This window comes from Rhinopithecus roxellana, chromosome 14 (assembly GCF_007565055.1).
Source record: "Rhinopithecus roxellana isolate Shanxi Qingling chromosome 14, ASM756505v1, whole genome shotgun sequence".
NCBI classification, from domain to species: Eukaryota; Metazoa; Chordata; class Mammalia; order Primates; family Cercopithecidae; genus Rhinopithecus; species Rhinopithecus roxellana.
In genome coordinates this window covers 127,081,465-127,109,011 of record NC_044562.1, presented here as the reverse complement: position 1 = coordinate 127,109,011, position 27,547 = coordinate 127,081,465, and the positions used below count along the sequence as shown (strand labels likewise).

At 42.7% G+C, this 27,547-nt stretch overlaps 2 protein-coding genes across 3 annotated transcripts in view; one reads left to right on the top strand and one right to left on the bottom strand.

Moving 5' to 3' along the window:
* Positions 1-990: 990 nt before the first annotated feature.
* Positions 991-27,547, bottom strand: part of LYPD1 (LY6/PLAUR domain containing 1) — a 31,906-nt gene continuing 5,349 nt past the window's right edge. For both annotated transcript variants that reach the window (XM_010353566.2, XM_030916706.1), the window contains one exon: positions 991-2,409. In XM_010353566.2, coding sequence (XP_010351868.1) covers positions 2,174-2,409 — 236 coding nt within the window. In that variant the 3' untranslated portion in view covers positions 991-2,173. The remainder of the gene's footprint in view (positions 2,410-27,547) is intronic.
* LOC104654394 (G-protein coupled receptor 39) lies at positions 997-2,680 on the top strand. Its single transcript, XM_030916705.1, has one exon. The coding sequence runs from the start codon at positions 1,156-1,158 to the stop codon at positions 1,744-1,746; it is 591 nt and encodes a 196-aa protein (XP_030772565.1). The 5' UTR covers positions 997-1,155; the 3' UTR covers positions 1,747-2,680.

Genomic DNA, 27,547 nt, shown 5'->3' with positions numbered 1-27,547 from the left:
TTGCCAACTGTCACTTCCCTATGGTTTCCTAGAAAATCAGAGGATTGAAAATGTGAGTAAGTGTTTCTTACTACGATTGAAATAGAGGAAGGAAGCATTTCTGAAAATGCAAATCCTGCTTTAACATAGCAGTTCTCTACAGGGGAATTTATTCTGGGTGTCTGGGCTTCTTACAAAAAGAGAGCAAATGCTCCGCAGATACCCTGATCTTCCTTTTTTCTCTTTTATTTTTTTTTTTTGTCACTGTAGCTAAACTCTCAAGAAACCTGTGATTTCAGTTGTTTGTGGTCTGTGTAGCATCTTTATCGCTGTCAGAATTGCAGAACTAGTGGTGGTTACATAAGTTGGAATACAAACATGTGGACATGCAAACAAATGTACACGCAGTAAACATTTGATCTACAGAAGGGGCCTTTGAGTGGTCTCTTCTCTAAGGCCTGATTTCTTCTGGGCTGCTGACAGCACAGCTCAGAGCTGCAAAGGAAGGGAACATGTTACTGGCTGAACTTGAAGGAAGTTTTATGTTTGCCATCTCTGAATAACTATTTTTCCCCACATGAAGGTGGAAGAGATGATGAATCTAAAAGTGTCTGAAAGAAACACATGTGCTGTTGCAGATATGAGCATCATGATTATAGGTGTGCATACCTAGCATGTATATGTCCAGAAAACATTCTTGGTGACAGGCTATTCCTGATTTTGCTTCCCCTGAAACCGAATGCAAAACCAGTGTTATTAAATATGCTGCTTTGTTGCCAAAGGGACACTACTTCCATTAGATTTAAAAAATATCACTAGGTCCTCTTTGTGCGCACATCCTTTAAAATACAAATATTGCTTTATCTAATGCAGCTATACTGCATGTATACATCTTTTTCTTTAAAACAAAAAGACAAAACTAGATTTATGGATAGCATAAAATGCTTTCTGGATACACAAACACCAATGAAAACATTTTTAAAAAAATTAACAGACATCAACCGGTATAAATACACTGTCTAAAGCATTTAATGGTCTTTAACACAGTCAACTCCCCCGGGTTTGAAACAGTGTTAAATTCTCTCTTGCTTCTGGCAAAAGCTGTCAGGTCCAACACTGAAAAAATTGGTACCATTTCCTGGCCAGTAAGCACAGAACAGAGGGGCTAAATATTTTATGGTTTTATTTATTTATTTACTGTGTTCTCATGCTGTATTTTTCTCTTTTCTGTCTCTCCCTCCTGCTCGTGTCTGCCCAGGGCTGATTGTTGTGACATTGGCCATATGCTGGATGCCCAACCAGATTCGGAGGATCATGGCTGCAGCCAAACCCAAGCATGACTGGACGAGGTCCTACTTCCGGGCGTACATGATCCTCCTCCCCTTCTCAGACACGTTCTTCTACCTCAGCTCGGTCATCAACCCGCTCCTGTACACGGTGTCCTCGCAGCAGTTTCGGCGGGTGTTCGTGCAGGTGCTGTGCTGCCGCCTGTCGCTGCAGCACGCCAACCACGAGAAGCGCCTACGTGCCCACGCACACTCCTCCACGGACAGCGCCCGCTTTGTGCAGCGCCCACTGCTCTTCGTCGCGTCTCGGCGCCAGTCCTCTGCAAGGAGAACTAAGAAGGTTTTCTTAAGCACTTTTCAGAGTGAGGCCGAACCCCAGTCTCAGTCCCAGCCATTGAGTCTCGAGTCACTAGAGCCCAACTCAGGCGCGAAACCAGCCAATTCTGCTGCAGAGAATGGTTTTCAAGAGCATGAAGTTTGAATGCCAAGCGAGGGAGCCTTGAGTGGGAACCGGCCCTCCTCCCCCAAGAAAACATCACCCTCACTCTGCAGTCTCAAACGATGCCCCCATCAGGGATGCAATGGACACTGGAGGCTTTGCAAAGGCAGATGCCCACCTCCGTGACTTCTAAGGGCTGACTCTGCCAGCATGGCCTTGACTCTGGTTACACAGACATGGGGGTGAACTTTCACTCCACCTCCTTCCTTGAAGTACATACTGAAAATTCAGCCAGACTGAATTTATTCAGAATGCTTTACACTGCCTCATTATTTGCACAGGAACAAATAACATGGACTCCCGCTCCCTACCCAGAATAAAAGGACACCCAGAAGAAACTCAGGGAGGTGGGGGGTTGGGGGCGAGGGCTGGAAGAACAATGCAGGAGGGGGTGGCATCTCCTTCAGCTTCAGCAGTGTGCCGAGAAGAGGGCTAATTTGAGGAGCAGGATCGTGGTGGGGAGCCCTGGCCTGAGGGCCGAGGCAGAACTTCCCCGTTTCTTGGGCCTTGGCCCGTTGCAAAGAGGGGTGTTGCAGCAGCTGATGCACACTGAGTTCAGTTTCCCTGGCGAGCAGAAGGACTGGTACCCGGCAGAGGCGATGAGACAAGCCGCTGATGATGCACAGGATTTGCGGTACATGATCCCTGCAACACAGACCCAAAGGAGCCGAGTTAATGTGCACTGGCAAAAAGGCTACCTGTCCCTCTCTGTCCAAATCCAAATGGACGGCTCTTCCTTACTCCTCCCCCAGCCCAGAGACTTGGTGAGGGCCAGGGAAGTGCTTCGGATTGTCTCACTGATACTCAAAACACACAAGATAGATGGTGAAAGAGGCACTATTTCATTAGTTTTAACCAAACTGTTCCAAAAGCTATTTGAGATGCCAATACCAGTGAATAAAGAGCTATTAAAATGCAGGTCTGTATAAGTCAGAGTTCACATTGTGTACAAGACCGTTTTTTTTGGGTTCAAACTGTCTCATGCCAGTGAGGACCACAAGCAGTGCTTCTAGATCTTATCTCTGTTATTGCTTTATAAACGGCCACAGAGGGATGGCTCTCAACTATGTGTTGATGAAATCCTGGAGTTCTGTGAAGACAGACCAAATCCCCAAGGGGAATAAATATATTCCTACTGAAGGGGCACCTGGCTGTGTGTCCCTCACAGTCTTAATTCTCAGACGCTCTGCCCTCAGGACACATGGCCATCTGCCAAGCCAGCACCACGCAGCTAGCACTCAGTGATACACGCTGGGTGAAAAAAGGAGCTTCCCAAGATGACTGGGGCGGGGGGGGGGGGGCTGTCTCAAGGAGCATGTGTGGCCTGTCAAGCTGCAGTCATCAAATTAGGGTGTCTTAATCATTTGATTTCTTAAAGGTGGAAGTTTACTCAATTCAAATAATACTAGCTGAACTTATTTAAGGGCTTTCCTGTCTCCCAGGCACTATTCAGACGGTTGTAGTGTGTCAGCTTCTTCACTACCCCAAGCAACCCTACGAGGGAGGCCATCATGATCACTACCATTTTACAGATGCGAAGCCTCAGGGCCAGAGAGATTTAGTAACTTGCCCAAGGTCACAGGAAGTGGAGCAGCTGGGATTTGAAGCCAGCATTCTGGCTCCATGCTATCAAGACTGTGTTACTGTATAGCAGCAAATTGGATTACCAATTAACCACAAAAATGGTGGGGATATTTTAGGGGGAGGGGGCTTTACTCTGAAGATAGCTCTTGTTGTGTGGGTATGTATGTGTTTTATAAAAAAAAAAAAACAAAAACAGTCTTGCTCTGTTGCCCAGGCTGTAATGCAGTGGCACCACCTCGGCTCACTGCAAACTCCGCCTCCCAGGTTCACACCATTCTCCTGCCTCAGCCTCCCGGGTAGCTGGGACTACAGACACCCACCACCACACCGGCTAATTTGTATTTTTTAGTAGAGATGGGGTTTCACCGCGTTAGCCAGGATGGTCTCAATCTCCTGACCTCGTGATCTGCCCACCTCGGCCTCCCAAAGTGCTGGATTACAGTAGTGAGCCACTGCACCCGGCCATATATGTGGCTATTTTATATTAATGAATTACTTTTTTTGGACAGATAATATTTAATACTAAAGCTGACTGAGAATTCAGGTCTTAATCCTGTTTGCTGCCTTGCACAGCGGAAGGATATAGCATCCTACTAGTAACCGGGTCTCCTTACCCACTCATTTCCTGCAGGTGTGGTTTTTTTGGCTCCCTCCTCCTTGAGAACTGCCACTTTGGGTGCTGTAGAAACAGTGAAGAATGAAACTGCCTAGAACTTCCAAGCGGGAGGTAAAGAAGTACTTTAGATTTACCTTAAAACATGCAATTTTATGTCATTTTCCCCCCTCTAACTGCATGTTTATAGGGACTGCTTTTCTAAGACCATTACAAAATCCTGGAAGGTGGCTGCTCTGGCAAGATAAAGCCGAGGTACAGAGGATGCCTGTATCTATGTGTGGGAGGCACTGTTTGATTTCTAAGGAATACACTTCAGGGCATTGCCCATTTATAGATTTCCCATAGTCTCTAACATTTGCCATCCATGGCCCTTTTTAGGAAATCATTCTACTCTTTTTATTCCTAAGTATGAAAAACACTAACTGGCATTTATTGGCCACTTCCTCTACAATGAAGTTTTTTTCTTTAAGTGAATTTTTAAACTTAAAAAAAAAATTTACTGAATATATTTTTCTCTTTAAAAAAAGTCAGTAGTGTGAAAATGGCCCTTGAGTACCCCTGCCAGTTTCAGGCCCTCCACTGTGTTCCCCTGGAGACAGATGCTGTCATCAGTGTGGCATGCCTTCTTCCAGGCTGGTTTCTGTACATTTACATATATGCCCACGGAGAAATAAAGCCCGTGTGTTTGCACACATTTGTTAACAGTGTCACATCCTATATGCTACTCTGCAATTTGCATTTTTATTCAGTGACATGGCTGGGAGCTTATTTTTAAGGCGAACTTTGCAAGGTTAAGGATCAGTGATGAGGTAGGTTAGTTGGATACATAGTGTATGTCATTATGAAGAGATGGACTAACAGAGCCATAATCCTGACAGCTGCTGAGACCCTCATATGTCATTAATCAGAAACAATTTATCTTCATAAGTGGCACCATCTCTGCTCACTGAAAGTTCAGCCTCCTGGGTTCAAGCCTGAGAGAGGTACAAGCTCTCAAGTTGGTGGTTCATGAACTGAGGGCACCACAATGAGTTTTTCTGAAGGGGAAGGTTGACAGCTCCATAAGAAAAGAGGCATTTATTAGATGCTCCAAGAGGCTGAGGTCAGATAGGTGTGTCCATTGCCAGGATGGCCGCTCCAGGCCAGGCACCCTGAGGAGGCCCAAGGGCCATCAGGCTTCTAGGCATGAGGGCCATGAGGCTCAGGGTAGCTGTGGGCTCCTATGAGCCTCCCTTGCTTAAGGTCTAAGTCTGGAAACTAGCACAAGAGATGCTTTGGGTGAGACTGGATGTGATTAAAGAGGTTTCTAACCAGATGAAAGGAAATGTGGACCTAGGCATCAAGGTGAGTGACAGGCAACTGGCTGGTGTCGGGGTATGGAGGAGCTGACTTTGGAGACATTCAAGAAGAAAAAGTATGCTAGTTCTGAACTGGACAGTGGTAGAGGAAGCATGTAGGAGTTGAGTTGTTGCGCTAATAGAAATTGGGAAATTTGAGATTAAAGAGGGCTTTCAGAAAACAAAGGCATTTTACTTATGCTTTTGATGAAAATTCATGTGGTGGAAATAACACGGTGCCTCCTTTGAGAGAGGTGGGATGGGGCTGAGTGGTGAGGCTGGGGCAGAGGGACTGATATTTGGAAAGGCTGATGTTTGCAGTCTGCAAAGAAGTGGAAATAAGCCACCTCTCCCACAGCTTCAGATGAAGAAAAACTGTCCAGGTTCATTGTAGGCACTTCAGCGGGCAGGCTGGCATGGGAATGGAGGTCCAGGGACAAACGGGAATGGTTTTGGGGAAGGCTGAGAGCTGCCCTGTAAGGAACATGTGATTGAATACCACACAGGCTGCTAGGTAGCTTTAAGAAAATGCCCCTGGGGTTTAGACACAATGGCTGCCTGCACTGATGCAACTGGTGAAGAAAGCCACAGGAGAGACTCGGAGGCACCAAGGAAGGGGGGGGGGGGGGGGAGAATAAAGACTCACACTGGAAGGAGATAAAGAATGCTGCCAGGCAGGGAGGTCCCAATGAGGACTTAGAACTCCTGAACAGTTCCATCATTCACATGCTTAGGATCCATTCCAGGTAGATCTAAGATTTAAATGTTGAGGGGAAAGAAACCCATAAAAGTACTAAACGACACTTCGGAACCTTGGGAGTTTTATGTAAGTTGTAAAAGCTATTCTATGACACAACACCCAGAAGCCATTACAGAAAATACTGAAAAATTATACCATGCACATATACACACAAACTCTGCCTAATTACATATACACACAAACTCTGCCTAATAAAATCCCTATACGTAGGATAAAAGAACAAGTGAAATATTTGAAAAAATAATTGTAATTCCAATCACAAAGCAGATTTCCTTAATATGTAAAAGAGTCCTAGAAATCTGTAAGGAATAAATAATAAATCAGTAAGGAATAAATAACTCATTAGAAAAATAGAGAAAGCAAATGAACAGACAGTTCACAGAAAAAGAAACAGCTTTGAAACACATGAAAAGATACCTTCTCATATCATAAGAAGAATGCAAATTAAAACTACACTGACATGCACTATTTATCACTTGGGCAGAGATTTAAAAGTTTATTATAAACACTGTGTTCACGAGTCTTAGAAAAAGGCCCTTTCCCACATTGTTGGTTAGGAGAGTAAATAGGTATAATTTCCATGAAGACAAAGTGGCAATAGCTATCAACATTGAAAATGCATGTACTCTGTGACCTGGCAATTCCACTTTTATGTATGTATCCTACAGACATATTCACACACATACAAAATGTACACAAGGTTATTCATGGGAAAGTATAGTGTCATGGCAAAAGTATAGACCATCACTCTATCCATCACCAGGGAACTGGTAAACTTCCAGTGTCTTATCTGCACAATGCAATTCCACAAAGCCACAGAAGAAGATACCGAGTTTAAAACAAAGCAAAGTATGTCTGGACAGTTCCTTCCTTCCTTTTCTCTCCCCTTTTTTTTTTTTTTTTTAAGAGTTTGTTTCTTACTATGCTTCAGATGCAGTTTTAAGAGCTTTCTGAATATTAACTCATTTAATCTTTGTAGTAATTGTAGCAGTAATCCTCATTTTGCAAGTGGGGAAACTGAGGCAAAAATAGGGCATGTAATTTGCTTAGGGGCCATTCAGGTAATATGTAGTGGAGCTGGGATTTAAGCCCAGGAGATCTGGATTTATAATCTCTTTTTTTTTTTTTTTTTTTTTTTTTTTGAGACGGAGTCTCGCTCTGTCGCTCCGGCTGGAGTGCAGTGGCCGGATCTCAGCTCACTACAAGCTCCGCCTCCCGGGTTTACGCCATTCTCCTGCCTCAGCCTCCCGAGTAGCTGGGACTACAGGCGCCCGCCACCTCGCCCAGCTAGTTTTTTTGGTATTTTTTAATAGAGATGGGGTTTCACCGCGTTAGCCAGGATGGTCTCGATCTCTTGACTTCGTGATCCGCCCGTCTCAGCCTCCCAAAGTACTGGGATTACAGGCTTGACCCACCGCGCCCGGCCTATAATCTATACTCTTAACCATTATACTACACTGCCTACCATGCTATAACATGCATCCATTGCAGAAAATAAAAATTAAACACATTTTGCATGCATATGCATAAAAATTTATGGAAGAATACACAAAAAAGATAATATTGGTTGTCTCTGGTGTGAGATTCTACGTGGCCACAGGAGAGGAGTGGGAAAAAACTTTTGACCCTTTCTTACCATTTAAAATCAGAACCATGAGAGTAAAGTATCATTTTTAAAATGATGTAAATAAACACCCCCAATGAACCATCCTCAAATGGCTTCTTTCTCAGTGTAGTACAAGTTCCTTCCTAGCTGTGTCCACCAGAGGGCTCTAGGGAATGACACTCTGAAGAAAAGAGCCACCAGGAGCTGCCCCAAAGCCCAAGTCTCAGGGTCACAGGGCAGGGGTACTTGTGCCTGTGGTTCTCTCTGTTTTTCCTTTAACCCAGACCCCATGAGATCAGGTCTGAGCCTGAGGGAGGAGGAGCTGTGAGTAAAACAAGGGCCTTGTCATGGACTGCTGGTGGGAGCAGAGACTGGCATAAGGGCAGTCAGAAGGATCCATAATTCAAAATGTACAAATCCAACAGTACCATTCCTCGCCATGTACCTTCAAACCAAAACACACTTTCACATCCTTAATAGGAAAAAGGTACATTTATACTATACATGGTAAGCAGCAGTTAAAGAAAAGTACAGAGCTCTATTCTGATCAATGACAGCTCCAGAATGATAGTTAAGTATACCATTTAAGAAAGAAACCACAAAGCAATACAATACGTGCTCCAGTGCTGTGTCTGCAGGGGGATGTCTGTGCACACACCTAAGTGTGTGAGTTGCCATCTCTAAGTCATACCACGGCAGGAGGTCCAGAGGCAATGCACCAAACAGTGTGGTCCCTTTAGGGCTGGGCGGTAGTCAGGAACCACTTTTAATTGTTTGACAGGGGTCCACAACACGATGACACATCTCTGAAACATGAGATGGGTTTGGCAAAGAACACCATGGTTCAGCACAACTGCAGCAGCAACATGGGCAGTAAGGGATGGCTGGGTTCTAGCTGGACATGGGCCCGGTTTCCCTGAACCCTCATGGCTGGCCTCAGAAACCACCACTGCCGGGTTAGGGTAGGAGAAGGTCATGACCAAGAACAGGGGAGGGACACCATTTGCAGACTTCCCCAAAAAGCTGAGAGATGCTTCCTGCCTTTCTTCCCTGCATGATTTTTCTCTTAATCGCTTCTAATACACTACATATTTTACTAATGTGTCTTTATTAATAGAATGTAAGCTCCAGCAATCAGAACAGTGCCTGGCACATAACGACACAAGTATTTACCAAAGGAATCAATGAGTAAATGAAGGGAGGAAAAGGAGAAGACGACAGAAGGAAAGCGGGTTATTTGAAGGAGATCCGGAGGTGCTTTTCTGACTGGTTTTGAGTAGGACTTTATCCCTAGGCTGGTGTCGCCTGGGTAACAGAGGTTACATAAAGCTACAATTCACCTCTAGGCCTTGGTTGACAAAGGCGGAACTGTGAGAGGCTCTGATCTTAGTTAACACAGATGCAGACCCAGAGCTAGAAGGCTCCACTGGTGGATGAAAGGCTGTCCATCAAACGTGGCTCGGATAATCCCAGCTTGGACCAGCTCCCAGCCGCTCCTCCCTGCAGGGGCAGAGATGTGTCCTGCCAAGGCCAAGTCATTTCTCACGGCTCTAATCCACAGACCAGGAGTGTGCCCGTGGAACACACCACCCACTATCACCAAATTAATCAAGCCACCCAGCGTTTAAAACTTTAATCCTCTTTAAGTCTTTAGAGAGGTGATGGCCTCCTGGGGGCTCTTGGATTGAGATGGGTGGCTATGCATGCTTGCTTTAAAAACACCACAAATTGTTCTCCCTGAGGAAGTCATTCGTATTAATCTGCCTTATTTATTTGGATGTGAATGATGGGCATGCCAAGGAATGAAGGAAAGGATAAATAAAATACTGAGGTTCCTTCCCAGGCAGTTCATTCCACTGTAGCCATTGTACCTATTCCCTGGGACCCAAGAAATCAGACTATAAAGGAATTTACACTCTCAGGAGTTCTGTTGAAAAGGTAGATATGGAAATAAGGAAAAATAGACTGGATCCTCTGTACCCTATGCATTGGAATTAAATATAAATTTGGATTGAAATGTATCCAAATTGATGCCACAAAAATACTTCAGCGCCATTGTGTGTTCTCCCTGTTTTACAGACATTAGAAATGATCCTTCCATGTTAAATGGACTAATAGGAGTAAAGCCCCGGGGGGGGGGTTCTTTTGTTATGTATTATTTGATAACATATATGTGAGTTATGAAGCACAGTCATAAAAGGAACACTTGTAAATCCTCCATCAGTCTAAGAACTAGAATTTCATCAACTGTTGTAATTGTTTTACAACAATCTCAGTTTTGTACTCTTACCTTTCCCAAGAGTTAACTGCAATGATAATTTCATAATTTTTTTTAAAGAAGGTGATTGTAGACTCGGATTTAAGACTTTAAGATTTCTGTTTTCACATGTCATGCTCCTTCTAATTATTTTGCTGAAAATGACTTTCCATGTCGTAAATGATACATATTTTGACTGGATTGGCTTTTAGGAGCTTTGTCCACACACAAGATGGTACCTTAACTATTACTAGAGAAGTTTCATGAAGGAAATTCTTAGTTCAGATTGTTGTCAAAACTCTGCTATTTTCCCATTGTCTAAACTCTGCTGTTAGTAATTCCCCAAATATCAGTCACTAGAAAGTCTTTGTATCCCTAACACTTAGAATAATGCTTGGAACTTGGTAAATGCTCAGCAAATGTCCATTATATTTAATAATTTAATAAATGTCATAGAAAAACTTCAGATGATTGTTTCCATACCATTTAAGATCAATTTGACAATGTGAAGTGAAATATGTATGTGTGTGTATATATATAAAACACACACATATATATACACATATACACACACATATTTTTAAAGCTATGAATTATATGAAGCCTCTAGCAAGTGAACCAGATCCATGATGTGGGTTGTTGGTTGATGGAGCATTTTCTGACTCATGCCCTTCATTCATACAAGTAGTTGTGATTGAATTCACATACACCCTGTCACTTAATTCAGAGGGGATGGTAATGTCAATAAAGACTGATTTGCTGACATTTAAAATTACTGACTCCGCTTTCCCCCACAGCTTTAAACACTCTGTCCTTGTTCCTCTTGGACTACATTTGGGCCACTTCTTAGCAGATGCATTAGTTTTGCATTCAGGTGGAAGAAGACCAGAGGCAAGCCAGGAGGTGAGGCAGAAGGAGGGAGGAAGAAAGAAGTTATAGAAGTTGATGTGGATTCTGAATGGCCCGTATTCTTCCTTGCAGCAAGCTCTTCATCAGGCATCTGGCTTGCTTTAGAGGGCTGAATTATTGATTACACGGGGGAAAGAAGAAAGATGGTGTTTTCTCTGTTTGAATCCACAGCCCTTTCTGCTTGTTCCTAACACACAGCTGGGTCACCACAGCTTGAGTGGGCCGAATAAAAAACACCTGCAACAACCTTGCTAGAGGTAAGTCTGGCGCAGCAGTGGTCTCAGCTTTGGAATTCCACATTACTGAGAGTTAGAACGTGGTTCCTGGGCCAGCATCCTGACCCAGAAGCCTGAAGGTTGACCTGTCTGGTGGCAGACAGGTACAAAAACTCTTTAGTGTACTGAATCACTGATGCGGTGCCATCCTTTTGGAAACAAGGCTTCTTCATCAAAGTTCTTTGCCACTTACTTCACTAAAGGCAGTCCCTTGGTGAAGGTGCACCCAGGCCCCAGGTAGGCGCAGTGTTAGAACCCCACCAGGGAAGAAAGCTCAAGGGGTGCTTTCCAGGCATTCATTCCTTGCAGAAGAATTACCTGGGCATTCCTTAAATATACAGATTCCTGGAAGCACCTATAGGTGGATCTAACACTGGTCGCCTAAACTTCCAACTTATCGCACTGGGGAGGGAGAGAGCACATCCACGTTTTAACTGCAAGTTTTAATTTATCCAAGGAGAAGTATTTTTTCTAACAGCAAAGATTTCATTATACATTACAACCTGGCTCCCATTCTGTGGTTGGGACTTGGGGAAGCCTCCGAACACCCTCTGAGGATCCACTGCTAAGAAGAGGGAGAGATGAGTCCGTTTCCTCTTCATTGCTTCCCAGGCTCTGTCGTCTTCATGCTCATTTCCTTTCTAACCCCATTGTCAAAACTGACCTGTTCTATCAGCCCCCTTAGAGGACAGGCTTCCCCTATGTACCTGCCATCCAAGGACTCAACTGTCAAGGGCATATCTGTTTGTTGTACACGATTGAGCTCATAGGTGGGGTGACCAGGTGAGAAGTCCAGGACACTCCTGCAGGTGACATTGCTAGTTGGACTACTGCACACTAAGACGGTTCCTCCCTTTGGCCCTTTAATATCCCACTGGGGTGGCTTTTCATGTTCAAAACCTATAGTGTATACAGTACATTTCTGTTCCAAGGATGGGCACATTTTTTCTGTGAAGGGCTAGACAGCAAAGATTTTGGTCTTTGCAGGCCAAAGGCTCTGTCAGAATCCAGTATCTGGAGTTTGATACTGTATCATAGAAGCAGCCATGTACATAAACAAATGGGTGTGGCTGTTGCACTAAAACTTTATTTACAGAAATACATACTAAATAATAAATAATAAATACTAAATAATAATAATAATAATACTAAATATATAAAATACTAAATAATAATAATAATAAATACTAAATAATAATAATAATAATAAATACTAAAACTTTATTTACAGAAATACACTTCATTAGTCTGCATAGGCTGGCATACCAAAATACCACAGACTGTGTGGCTTAAACAACAGAAATGAATTTTTTCATGGTTCGGGAGACTGCAAGTTAAAAATCGAGGTTCCAGGAAATTTGGTTTCTGGTGAAGGCTCTCTTCCTAGCTTGTGGGTGACCCCTTCTCTCGGTGTCCTCACATGGCCTTTCCTCTGTGTGTGTACAGAGAGCGAGCGCCTCACCTCTCTCCAGGTGAATCTCCCTATTTTATAAAGACCCTGTTCCCATCAGGCTAAGGCCTTGTTCTCATGACCTCATCTAACCTTAATTATCTCCCAAGGCCCCATCTCCAAATACCACTGCATTGGGGATTAGGACTGCAATCCACGAACTGTGGACACAACTCAATCACAGCACAGACAGTGGGCCACATCTGGCCCAGGGCTGTAGCTTGCTGACCTCTCTTCTATCAAAATCTGATCACCTTCACATTATGAAATCGATCCTTTCCACCCAATCTTTCCTCTGCAGTTACACGAGAAAAGCCACCACAGTTCAGAACATTTGCTTTTGGAAGAATATCAAAAAGGGTCTCTAAGTTCCACGTGTGTCAAGGCTACTCTATCAAAGGCCTTTGCTAGTTTTATAGGATTTGTAGACTCTTATCTCCATATTTTAAAATGTATTAAAATGGAACTGTCTCAGCTGGGCGCGGTGGCTCACGCTTATAATCCCTGCACTTGGGAGGCCGAGGTGGGCAGATCATGAGGTCAGGAATTTGAGACCAGCCTGGCCAACATGATGAAACCCTGTCTCTACTGAAAATACGAAAATCAGCTGGGTGTGGTGGTGGCCCCCTATGTTTCCAGCTACTCAGGAGGCTGAGGCAGGAGAATAGCTTGAAGCTGGGAGACAGAGGTTGTAGGTGAGCCATAATCATGCCAATGCATTCCAGCCTGGGCAACAGAGCAAGACTGCCTCAAAACAAAACAAAAACTGTCTCTACAGAAAGCCTGCCCTTCATAGCAGACCCAACCCTGCAGTTGGCTTGGAATCCACAGTAATGGAGAGAGGGGCTACATTCTAGCAGGGGACACAGCTCAGTTTGAGGGAAAAACAGGAAAAGAGAGGCGAAGCTGGAGCCACTACCTGAGGGCTGTTTCCAGTGCGGGCAGGATACAGGCCCGCTGAGTAAAACTAGCATTTAGGTGTTTTAGGTGCTGTTCTCTTTAAAGCCAAAACCCTGTAGGGAAACCTGCACAGGACCCCCTCTCCACACCGCATTGAGGTTCTGTGTCAGCATGGCTGCCTTTAGGAGTGCCTCCAACATAAACCAGAGCCACCTGTTTTTTGTAAACGGGGACTCTAAAATGAAAGCTGCAGCAGGTCTTATTTCCTGTGATGTCCTCATTTTAACCACGGTAGGTCTAGAGTGTTGCTTGGGCTCCATCGTTCTCTTATTTTCTGCTTTTAAGAAGCAGAGGAGCCTTTTGGTGCAGAGGATCAATGCTGATGTGGTAACTTTTTCCCTCTCTGGGCTTAATCATAATTTTCTAGCTGTAGTTTCAGAAATGTTATGGGTTTATACATCTTCTTAAAAACATAATACTTGACAATGAGAAGAAAAAATTATCACTGATTTTGTTGCTTTTAGAAATACCATTTTCAAATAAATGTTCATTGCCAAAGAGATAATCTAGGAATTGAAATGGCCATGTCACTTACTAAGTTCTTCCTTTGATATATTATTTCTTGACCTGTTGAAACAACCACTTTAGGCTCAAAAATTCCATTCATAGTTGGCAAATCCATATATTTGGTCATAAAGTAAGCAATGGAAGTTTCAATAATGAACTGAAATTGTTAATAGCTTTACCATGAAGATGACCTGAGGAGAATGACTGACAATGTTGGAATGTAAAGAAATGTGCTTAAAGATGAGGGTCTTCTACTAACTTCTTTCACCAAGCTCTGCTTCCAGAAGCCATGATCCTCTCCTTTAATGGTCTTATCATTAAGTAGATCCTCATCTACTTAATGGGATGGAGGAAACTAAAGAAGCTCATGTCCATATTTCATTCTAATTCTGAAATAATTCCTTACCCTGCAGAAAGCACATGAACCCTGGAGTCTAACAGACCTAGACTGGAATTCTCCCTGAGCCACTTTATTGGATAATACACTTCACTTCTGTAAGCCTCAGTTTGCCTTTTTGAACCAATGACCCAGTGGATAAAGCTGGAGCTTTTGGTTGGACTTTCCAACTTCCCAGTGGACAGAGCTGGAGCATTTTGAGCAAGAAAACAAATAATGATAGTATTGGATTGTAACCCCCTCCAATAAGGTAAATACCCATGAGTTCATGCTGACATACATAAATAAGTAAATATGTGCAGAAGACACAGATTTTTCTTACAGAAGGATTCCAGTTAATAAATGCAGAAGGAATGAGGGAAATAGAAATTAAGATTAGAACACCAGGGTAATAACTGATATGGGAGAGATCCACCAACAGACACTGAAATTATTGACCAAAGTTGGAGGAGAAACAGTGTATTTAAATAGTTTCAAAGTATCTTCCTCAAGTTATTTATTAATTACAAAGGAAAACATAGTAAACAGTGGAAAAACACAGCAGATACTATCTGAATCAAAAGTGATCAAAGTTAACATCACCAGTAGTAAGACATTGACAGCATGCACCCCTTGCTACAGTGCACTGGGAAGGGTGCATCCCTTCTGAGGATTCTTGTCAAAAACGCAAAACCTCTATTCGATCATGAGAAAACAGCAATCCCAAACTGAGGGACAGTGTACAAAAATCCAGACCAGTCCTCTTCAAAAGTGTCAAGATCACAAAAGACATGGAAAGAACGATGCACTGTCAGAGGTTAGAGGAGAAGGAGACATGACAATGAAATGCAATGTGGGATCGCAGATAGGATCTTGGAACAAAAAAAGGCAAAACTGTGGGAATCTCAAAACAAAGCATGGTTTCATTGACAGTACTACGCCAATGTTAATTTCCTAGCCTTGATCATCGTACTATGGTTATGCAGGTTGTTAACACTAGCCAAAGATGGGGGAAGGATATGCAGAAACTGTACTATTTTTGCAGCTTTTCTACAAGTCTCAATTTATTTCCACATACAATACTTCTTAAAAAGACATTGGTATGAGCTGGGTGTGGTGGCACTTGCCTGTGGTCCCAGCTACCTGGGAGGCTTAAGTGGGATGATTATTTGAGCCTGGGAGGCAGGGGTTGCAGTGTGCTGAAATTGTTCCACTGCACTCCAGCCTGGGTGACAGAGTGGGACCCTGTCTCAAAAACAAAAAACAAAAAACAAAAAAATTGGTATGAATGTGGGAAAAATCTACATGTTCTTTCTGTGCTACACATACCCCCAACAAACACAATGAAATACGCTTGGCCACTCTCATGCTGATGAGTAATAGGGTGAGTGTATAGTCTGTGTGTAGGTGACAGACATAGCCCCAACCATCCATGCTATTAACTGCTTAACTCTTGCCTCAAAGGGCTTGGAGGCTCCTGAGATGACTGGTTTTCATTGTGATGGGAAGAGAACATTATTGAAGGAATGTTTTTTCTTCAGTCTCAAGGTCCATCCATGTAAAAGGAACTCAATTAGTGTGACTCCTGGCTTCTTTCCCTTTTTATTCATTTATTTAATTTATTTATTTATGAGACAGAGTCTCACTCTGTCGCCCAGGCTGGAGTGCAGTGGCACAATCTCGGCTCACTGGAACCTCCACCTCCCAGGTTCAAGTGATTCTCCTGCCTCAGCCTCCCAAGTAGCTGGGGCTACAGGCGCCTGCCACCACGCCCGGCTAATTTTTTTGTATTTTTACTAGAGACGGGGTTTCGCCGTGTTAGCTGGGATGGTCTCCATCTCCTGACCTCATGATCCGCCTGCCTCTGTCTCCCAACATGCTGGGATTACAGGTGTGAGCTACCGATCCCGGCCGGCCTCTCTCTCCCTTTTTAATTCTCTCTGCCCTAAGGGAGGTAGAGTGACATGTCTGATGGGTAAATCTGGAAAGAACAGACTGGGCACACGCTGCTTATCCCTTTCCTGTTCCTTCTTGAAAGTGAGTGACTCATAGCAAACAGGTATTCTGCCCTGCTTCTCAGGGCAAGAAACTACCCATATCTGGCCTTGTCTGTGGCTGGGTCAACCAGCTGATTTAGAGATGCCAATTTGAAAGCTCATTTGACCTCCGTCCCCAAGTTATTCCCTCCAACTTCGCCTTTCTCAGTAACAATGGTGATATTTCAGGCCTCATCTGCCTTGTTCCTTGTTTTATTTCTTAATTTGCTTAGAATCTGGGTGAGAAAGAAGGTTGAGAACCATTGGGCACTCATTAGACCCCAGTAGATGCCATTTGTCCCAGTTTGCGGTGTCCTAGAACTTAATTCTAAAAATTCTAAAGCCATGATTCTCTGGGGGGTTGAGAAACATTTTATTTTATTTTATTTTATATTTTTGTGACAGTCTTGCTCTTTTGCCCAGGCTGGAGCCATCTCCGCTTACTACAAGCTCTGCCTCCTGGGTTCACGCCATTCTCTTGCCTCAGCCTCCTGAGTAGCTGGGACTACAGGCACCTGCCACCACACCTGAGTAATTTTTTGTGTTTTTAGCAGAGAAGGGGTTTCACAGTGTTAACCATGATGGTCACGATCTCCCGACCTCGTGATCCACCCGCCTCAGCCACCCAAAGTGCTGGGGTTATAGGCGTGAGCCACCGTGCCCGGCCGAGAAGCATTTTCTAAACTAATCTTCTCCTATAAACAGCCCCTGGACCTTGAGGATCATAAGCGATCATCATTTAACATTTTTTTCTGCTAGAGGTGTTGAGCCTCTTAGTTGTATTGAGACCAAAAGGAGATCTGTCACCCCCCTCTCCACTCCCCTACAGATGTACATACAACTTTCGGCAATCAGAGAGTTTGAAGCTACAGTTCTATTACAAATGACTTGCTACAAGTATGCTTTTAAAATAAATTATTTTTGCAGTTTTTTCACTTTAACCTCTGCCCCAATGATCGTAAAAACAGAGGCAGGGGGGTCAGTTCTTTTCTCTCTGTGGACCACTATGCATTTATCTTTTCCAATAGTTTCCTTTGCCTCTGCTCTTTTTTGTTAGTACAAAGACAGAAATTTCTAAACAGAGCCTTTAATAGTCCATTACTTTTTACCCATGTTATGCAATGTAGCTTTAAGGTCGAACTTTTCCAGCAAACTGCTACTTGTGTGAATGCCTGTTTGGGAGTGAGACTCATCTTTCCCTACTGGAAAAATAACCAACACTTACTGCACTATAGCGACGATAACATCACAATAAGTATTCTATGCAGGACCAGGAACAGTTCCTCAAAGAAAACTGCTTGGGGAACGGGTAATTGGAATGAACTACAAGCATTTTCACTGAGCTCAAAGAAACTGCAAGAAAAAAGATCTTCGATTTGCATCCAAGTATTTTTTTTTCTCTGAAAGAACACTGTGTGAGAAATTTTGACATTCTCTGCATTCTAATGGAAACGACTTGGGAAGTAGAGGTTTATCTATACATTTGCCTCATTGCTGCCATGATGGGCACCGTTTATCAGGAATAAAGAGAGATGATCAAGAAGGTAGTTCTTTTCTGGAGAATTTTGTGCTCTGGTTCTTAAGTACTTTTGCTTTGCCATGAATGTGAATATTTTAAAGACCAAAAAAGCCCCCTCCATTTGAGTTGCAGATGGCCACAGGAACCAAACAAGAATGCTAACAACTCATTTTAAAAAGGGAAAAAGAAAGCAAGTGCCAAGTTCCACACTGCGTATCCATACTGATGTTGAGCCCATCTTGGCCTAGCTGGTAGAGCTGACAATTGAGAATAATATTAAGGGGCTCCAGTGATCCCTAAGGGTAAAAATAAATGTGTTTGTTAAAACAACAGCCATGTCAACAATGAAATAGACATGAAACAAGATAACCCAAGAACACATTTGTTTTCCTTGTAACAGGGATGTATTAAGTTCATTATTCAGAGGACTCTGATTACCCTTTTCAAAGATTTTTGGTGAGTTTAATTTTCGAGGCTGTTAACCACTGATGTCAACTTAATTATAGCAAGCGAACAACCAACCCATAATGTATGATGCCAATTGTTGTTTTTACTTTAGTCTTGCATTAGACTTGGATTTCTTTGCTCATTTATAACTTTCTGAGGCAGGAAGGTTTCTGCGCAGTCACTTGCTTTCCCTCAGCTGGTGTCTTTGTTTTCCAGTTTGCCATGGGGGATTGAGGGAACAGATATTTATGACTTATTATCTCAGTATTAACAGTGCCCTTCAATGATTTATGAAGCTGTGCTGTTGCATTTTTAACCTTGATGTCCTTCTGATTATTGTTCTCAAATGGTAAGATTAACACAGTGGGGTCCGAAGGTTCCTAATCAGTTTCTTGCATACAAATTCACCCAAACGTAGGGAAGACAGAGTCCTTGGTGGCATAACGACTTCCAGATGGAAGGAACTGAGAACATCTAAGCACTTAACCCAAAGCACCCTTATATTTGTCACCATGAACACGATGTCCTCACACTAAAATTTAATTATACATTTGTACCTCAGCATTCAGTGAACCAGAATTCTAGAATGTCATGTACATCTTGTGTTCAAGTTCAGGACAACATTTGTTAGCATATGTGTTTCTTTTCTTCCAAAGGGCGACAGTGATCCAGCATGAACGTCCTTTGACTATACATTTCAGTGTTCAATTTAGGTAAAATAATGGTGACTTTGAGGAAAGAAAATTACCCCTGTCCTTTTTCCAGGGGTCCCTGGAGGCACTGCATTGAATTTTTCCAATCTTGTGCATGGACTTCTCAAAAGGTGATCTGGCAGACAATCACAGTTGACCACTCAGTCACTACCCTTATAGCTACTAGCGGCCATGAGACAGTGATCTGATCCGTGAAAGGTACAGAGAATTTGGGGGGGGGGTGGGGGGGACTTTGGAAACGCTTTTGTGTTCTCATTAAAAGGCAAAGCTTAAGACACAAGGTCTTTGGTGCTATCCCTTCCTTTGAACCTGAATATAGTGGTCATCTTGTGATCAAGAGGCAAGAAACCCGAGGACAAACAGCCAATGTGCTTAGGGAAGTAAGGAGAAAAATGCAGAAAGCTTGGGTTTTTGATGGCATCACTGGGCTGTGGGAGCAACCCCAAGATCACCTATGTAGACTATTTTGTTACATAAACAAGAAATGTCTTTATGGTTTATGTCCCTGCTACTTACAGCCGAGAACATTCTTACGTGATACAGGAAGCAAGGTCTAGGGTGGAGGCAAGAACAGAAAGGACTGGGGCAGCAGGAACAGCTGGTAAATTCTGTTGGGAAGTGTTGCCCCAGAGACTAATGAAGGCAGGGAAAATGCTTCTTGATGCCTAGGAGCTGTTGCAGCCATAGCTGTTTTGGCCTTCCACCTGAGGATGATGCCAGGTTTTGTCAATATGACAGTGATATTAATAATATTCAACAAAGGGGGCAAGAATACAAGCAATTAGTTGAATTCTTAGAGCCCAGTGAAAGAGTGTAAGGGCAAAGCAGACAGCAGGAGAGTACAAACAAAGTTTGTTTGCTTCCCTTTGTGGTTTAATTTGGCCAAACTGAATGGTTTAGAAGTACATCCCCCAGCTGAAAGTCTAACTGCCTGTTTCTTATGGAACATACCTGTATTTGTAACTTGCGTCTTCTGTGTGGGAGAGGACTAGGGGGCATAAAACTATGTGGGGGAATTTTCTTTCTTCCCAAGGGAGCTGATGACCAAGGCTGAATTCCCAGGGTAGCAGAGTTCCAGCTGAGGACTGGCCAGCTTATAACTGGGTCCCCCAGCTTCCTCGACCACCATATAAGCTGGTGTTGTCGAGGTGTGTGTGTGTGTTTCCTGAAAACACTCCTATTCAAAGCAAAGCCAGGTCAGCCTTAAATGCAAGCTGACAAAAAGAACTATAAAACCAAGGGTGGATTACATTTCAGAGTGGTTCCTTAAATTACAACTATCACTAACAGGCATTAGTCAGCTATTTCTAGTTTAACTAAAAAGTAAAAGTTATATTCAACCTGTCTTTATTCTACTTTTCCTCTTATGCTAAAACTTTTAAGCTCCTTCATTTCTGCTATAATATTTTGAAGTGGTGATAAATCTATCTATTTTAGCTTGAAACTTGTTTCTTCAATATACACAGTCAGCAAATAGTTATTGCATGTCTCCATACCAGTGAGTGTGTGTGTCTATGTAAGACAGAGGGAAGGTGATGTAGAGAGAGAAAAAGAGAGAGAGGGCAAGAGAGAGCCAACAGCATCCTTTCAGGATCTTGTACAAAGAAATGAAATCTGTGAATGAAGCTGTAGTTCAATTTGATTAGGAAAATACACTCTAAAATAGCGAGGATGTGGTGCCAGGCAAACTGAGCTGCTAGCTGGAGAACACTGAACAAAGATGAAATTGTTTCTGGATCTTAACCCACTCTTATGCAGAATGTCTCCTGACTGCTTTATCTCTCTTTCCCTTGTAAGAGTCAGCGACAGGCTGAGTGGAAAGTTGTCCTGCCTCTCAGAGAATGTTAACTCATCAGCCTCCAGGTGCAGCTCTGGCCTATTGGCTGCCTTTCCCTCTGAAGGCACACTTGAGAGAATCTTGAGCTGGCTTTGGAGATGAGACCCCTTTGCACTCCCACTTTGGACGTCTTCACTGGGTGACAAACTAGTCAACCCGCTAGGCTCTAGCTATTTCTGAACAGGTTCTCTGAAGTTACTGGAGACCCAAGCGGTTTGCTAGATTTTGCATAAGCAATAAAATAGTGCATAAATCCCGTTGCCCAGAGTCACTTAATATACCTGCTTCTGCTGATGCTCTTTGAAGAAGCCTCCATGGAGGGCATCGCAAACTGCTCTGCACATTCATATTCAACCCGTGTGCAGCATGCACGGACCACGGCAGGCTGAGAGCTGTGTGACTGACGCCACCCGCCTCCGGAACTGTCTCCAGTCATTCCACTGCACTCACGAAGTCCAAGTAAAAAGAAAAACATAAAAAGCTATTGTCCATGTCCAGTGAGAAATGAAATGCACTGGACCAAGTATCACAACTTCCTTAAAATAATGCAACACTTTATCATGTTTGCATCTGATCCTGCTCATGGTTTGCAAAGTCGTAAACCCCTTGAAATCAACAGCTTGAGTCATCGCTGCCCTGTTCTATTTAAACGCATCCTTTTAAAAAAGCAATTTATTACAAACTCTCTATGGTTTCACCTTATCTAAAACACTTAATTCAGTCCATCTCCTGCTTTGCTTTGTAGTGTTAGAAGCAATCAGAAGATTGGAAGCAATTTATTAATAAGAGAACATGCCCTATAGCTCTGGCCTGCGAAAACAGTTTCTGAATCACAATGTAGCCACAAGTCAAATTCTATAAAGAATTAATGGCACATCTCATAGTTCTTTTATTTGGTGGCTGATTCATTCCAGATGCGATTGAAAATCCTACGTTACAGGTATGGCCTCTTTTGGTGTTCCAAAGGTAGGAAACACATTGTCTTCTACCAGCAACTTTGCTCCAGCTCCCTGAAATATAGTCACTTCTACTACCACGAAAACTACAAAGCAAGGAAGAATCGAGCTTAGTCTTCTAGAAAAACTTACCAGAGAAGAAAAGGTATGTCCCACAGTTAAATGAGTAAGGAGTTCTGCCCACACAAAGGCTGCAATCAAATGATTTGGTTTCGGGGACGAAAGCTAGACTCGTGCATAGACATGATATTCATTGTGGATGACCAAACCATGCCAGCATCTGATCTCCTTCACCAAAACCTTTCTCCAGAACCTCTCTCAACCTGCTTTACCCTCAAGCGTTCTCAAGGGAAGAGAGAGAAATGGACCTATCAAGATGCTTAAGTTCCCTGGGAAAGCAAACTCCTTATTGTACCACAGTGTACTCCTCTGTAAAGTGAAAAGTGTGGACCAGAGAGATTAGGGTATCTTCTAGTCATAGACGTGTGGGACTCTTGAGGGCTGTGGCCTAAGGGTGAGGCCAGATGTGGAGCTGGGCATTTGGGACCACCAACAGGGGAATCAGGCCTATCCATGTGCCTGATGATTCTTGTGGTCAAAAGAAACTAATTCAAGATCTCCTCAAGGGAAAACAGATGAATTATGTAATAGATGGGCAAGAATGGACAGGCCAGTGCATGGCACCAAGCAGATGTTGGATGAACACCAAGTCCTTTGCCAAAAGCTCACTGGAATGGCTTGCTCCTGGCACATGTTGTTACTTTAATTCAGTAAATTGGCTCATTGGCCAGTGGAGTTCTTAGATTCACAGCCATGCTGCATCCCATTCCATCTCATTCTATCCCATTCCATAAGGTAGGTATCTGCCCCAGCAAGAGGAAGGACACATCTACCCATGGAATTAAAAAAAAAAAAAAAACACAAAATAAAAGTGGGAAGTGGTACGGATGAGCCATAAAACATGATCCTAAGCAAAAGCAGCCAGCCACAAAAGGCCACACAGTATGAGATTTCACTTACAGGAAATGTCCAGCATAGGCAAATCCGTACAAGCAGAAAGTAGATTACTGGTTCCCAGGGCCTGGGAAAAGGGGAAAATGAGGGGTGACTACTAATACAGTTTTTTGGGGGTGATGAAATGTTCTTGAACTAGTGGTGACAGTTACATGTCTCTATGAATACACGAAAAATCACATAATGGGATACTTTAAAGGGTGAATTATATTTCAATGAAATTATTGTTAAAAATACAAAAAAAGAGGGAAAACATAGAAAATGGCACTACAGTGGAAAAAAAAAAACCTGGAGAAGTGAAAGGTACTTGAATTCCTGTCCCACTGGCTGTGTGATCTTGAGCAAATTGCTCAACCTTTCTGTGTCTTAGATTCATCAACTATCAAGTGGGGATATTATCTCTCTGTGAACGTTCTAAATTAACTATGAGGATACTACTCTTAGAAACTAAAGGCTGAATTCAAGGACTCCCTCATTCTGAGAAATATAGAAAGTGTACAAAGTAATCTGTACTACAATATCTGGGCCACCCTTCAGAGGCAGGTATGGATAGTGAATGGGCAGCTCCTGGTGAGCATCCAAGGCAGGTTTCCATGTCTAGCACTGGTTCCTTGAAGATGGTTATACTGACTATTTCTCATTCTCTTGCTGTATCTCGCAAGAAAACAGGCAGCCTGTTTCTACATTTTACAAGGGGGGAGGCTAAGCGCCTGGGATATTAAGTAACCTCTTTCAAGTTACCAAATGTGAAGAACCTAGAACATAGGGGTTCTCTCCCCTAAGGGAGCAAAACACACTTTCCACTGGACAAGTGAAAAATAGGGGTTGAGGTGTTGAGTCCTTTTGCACAGTGTGCTAACAAACCTTTGCTTAGTTTGGACATTAGAACCTAAGTTGGTCAAGGAAGGAAGGAAGGAAGGAAGGAAGGAAGGAAGGAAGGGAGGGAGGGAGGGAGGGAGGGAGGGAGGGAGGGAGGGTACACACTCTTTCAAAGGCTGTAGATTCAGAATTTTTGTTTCAGGAGTAAGGGAGGCAGATTACCTTTTCAAAGTTCAAAGAGAATGGTATGTTTTGTTTTCATGCTTCGTTTCATTTTCACTTGGGAAAAATGCCCCAGCTTTGAAGACTCTCTGTTTAAACTCATTAGGAAAACTATCAATGATAGAAGCTTTCATGCAATCGTAGTGGGAGGAATTAGTGTTATGGGAGAGCTGGATCAATCTTCAAATGTTTCATCTATGGAGATGGGAAGTCAGCACCAGCTGCTGGTTCAGCTAGAAAGTTAACATAAACAAATACTTCATTCACTGGGAGAGTCCAAGGGAAAGACATTTGATATTTCCCCTCTGAATACTTCCTCAGAAGGCACATGAAAGAGATGGTTGCTTCTTGAGAACTAAGTGGTCAGCTGCTTGGCAAAATGTCTTACCTTGAAGAGCAAGGTGCTTATTCTTTTAGTGTCTGGAAAGGAAAGGAGGTAGGGTTGTGAACATTCACAGAATAGAATCCCTTCCTGTGTAATTCCTAACTTCATTGAAGTTGACATGGAAACCCTTTTAGTGGAGCTGGTTTTAATATATTAAGATATATTTTTTGACATACCAATCTATTTTAAAGTTTTTTTTGTTTTGTTTTTGTTTTGTTTTTGAGACAGAATCTCACTCTGTTGCCCAGGCTGGAGTGCAGTGGAGAGTAATCTCAGCTCACTGAAACCTCCACCTCCCGGGTTCAAGCAATTCTCATGTCTCAGCCTCCTGAGTAGCTGGATTACAGGCATGTGCCACCAGGCCCAGCACATTTTTTGTATTTTTAGTAGAGATGGGGTTTCACCATGTTGGCCAGGATGGTCTTGAACTCCCGACCTCAGGTGATCCACCCACCTCAGCTTCCCAAAGTGCTGGGATTACAGGCATGAGCCGCCATGCAAACAACCTCATTTTAAAGTTTTTTAAGCTGTTGAAGTCTCCTTTGTCAAAGATAGAATGTGGAACTTTGGTTTTGTTTTTCACTTTATTCATAAAGCTATTCCATAGCCCATCTGATCAATTCAAAATGGCGTTAACAGTGAGAAATTAAGGACTACAGATGGGATGTCTAAAAGAGAGCTAACAGGAGAGGTCTAGTAGGAGGAGGAGAGATGGACAAATGGGGGACGCTGGAAGATTAACAGAGACCCCTGCTACTTCTAACAAGGTCGTTCTGCAAAAATAAAATAAAATAAAAATCTTAGGAAATGTTCTCCATGCCTACAACATAGCATGGATTAAGCAATTTGTGATCTCAGTAAAGAATGACTCAATATTTATTTTTCTTACAAGCATTGCATGTGTGGGTGTTTTTGCCTGCATATATATATATATATATATATATATATTGCATTGCATGCAAATATATACACAGGCAAAAATGGAAAGGTATTTCCACACACACAAATATATGACTGTGTGTGTGTGCGCGTGCGCATGTGTGTGTACACAGGCATTTGAGCTTGAGTGCATGCACTCATCTGAAATAAAAGAATACAGGAATAAAGGGACTATGACATCAAACTGATTAGCAGCACTGGACCTCATTCCTGCCAAGCCCATCCCAAGGCCAAACTAGAGCCTATTATTTTAGATCTTGGGGAAATTAAGCAGGCACAGGCTTAAGAAAACATAGGCTGTGGTTAACTTTCCACTTCTTTCTACTAAGAGTGGATGACCAAGCATTTTTGCTACATTAGTCCTCTCTTGCTATCCCTTAGTTAGCTCATGAGAAAATAAGGTGTACAACTAAACTATCCAAGGTTTGAAGCCATCCCTGCCCAACTTAATGAGCAACTAACTAATCCAAAAGCAAAATAGCCATTACTTACACAGCCATAATGTAGATGCAACATGGCATATAAATCAGTAACTCTTGTATTGCAAAACAGACAAATAGATTAATGCATGTTGCAAAGGATGGGTGAAGAGATCGATTAGGTTACTGATTCAGACCATGAACTTTCTCTCAATATACTGCATTTAACTTTTAAATAAGGTTTAGGAGAACCTGTAACATTTTGCTCACTGACAGAGCTATATTTTACTAAGGGCAGAAATTGGCTAGTCTATAAAAATTAAATTATGCCCCTTTCACTGTATCTAGTCAAGAGGAAAAACTCTAATTACAAGATTGCACTGTCAAACAAATGCAAATTCACATTCTTTATTCCCTGGTTTCAAAATTCATACTGGAGGGGGCTTCTATTCTGAAATGAAAATCAATATTTGAAATATTTTGCAGAGTGTAATGACAAGCAAGAGCAAAAGAAATGTCATTATCAAGGGTGCCAGTAAATAGACACCAACTCATTAAGTGCAGAGCTGGTGAGAACAAGTCATTCGTTATGCAAATATTTAAATATCAATTAGTAAGGACAATGAAAGAAGTTGAAGTGAACCTTCCCTTCCCCACAGCCAGTAACTTATTATTCCAGAAATGACCAAATGGAACAAGAGTGGTGGATAATAATCTCAGCACCCAATAGGAATGTCACTCTGGGGAATAGGTAAAGGTTAATTTCAAACGTACTTCCCAGTCGAAAATTAAATGTACCTGCCTCAAAATTCATAACAGCTGAGTTTGCAGACTTAGTCCAGAAACTGAAGGCCTACACATATTGCACGGCTGGTAATTTTTGGAAAGAGAACACCTTTCATTACTGCTTAATGTCAGACTGGCTTAGTTCATTAAATTTTCTTAGTTGATTTAAAGCCCCGGTTTTTCTATACCTATGGAAAAATGCCAGTCCACATAGCACTCAAACTTAAAAGTCTCACTGGTTGGTTCTCAGATTCTTTTGACATCCACTTCATGGCCTGTCTACCTGGACTGTTAGGTGAACTTGGTGGATATGAAAAATGGTCTAAACTCTTTGAACTTTGCCTGGACTATCTTTTCGGGCAGACCTGGCAGGATATTTTACGACATGCTGGCTGTGTGGTATTACAGCAAAGGTGCTGGCCAGGGAAGCAGGCTTCAAGCGCCTCTTAGTGACAGCTGGCTGGTGAACTTGGACCATGCATCTAATTTTTCTGGACCTTGCTGTCTTCCTCTATAACACAAAAAGGTTTGTCCCCAGATCAGTTCTCAACTCGGGTCACCCCAGAATCACTGGGAAGTTTATGAAAGATCCATGGCCAGATATACCACAGATTTATGAAATGGGCTTCAAGCAGAGACCCAGCCATGTGGAGTTGAACAAAACTCCCAGCAAGATTCCAACATGCATCTTTAACTAGGAGTCTCTGGGCTCTTTCAGCTCTAGTATGCTGAGATTCTCAGGCTAACGTATGTTATTGATCAAACTTAAAAGAAATTCTGACTTCAATTCTTAATAGCATCATTTAACAGGCATTACTTTCTCTGGAGTGGAGATGTTGACCATGTAATAGAATTACATGCTGACTGGCTGTGGCATGAGGAAACAAGATCTTGAAAGATGACCACCAGATTTCACCAGATTCTATATGTACAATTGAAAGAGAGAAGTCAGATGCCTCAGGCGCCCAACAAAAGTTAGCTCTTGTTACTATGATGATTATACTACAACTGTGTTCACTTAAAGTTTTAGATTTGCTCTCTATCCTTGTTGGCA

Coding starts and splice junctions, on each gene's coding strand:
- LOC104654394 (XM_030916705.1), top strand. CDS start 1,156: ATGGTTTTATTTATTTATTTACTGTGTTCTCATGCTGTATTTTTCTCT.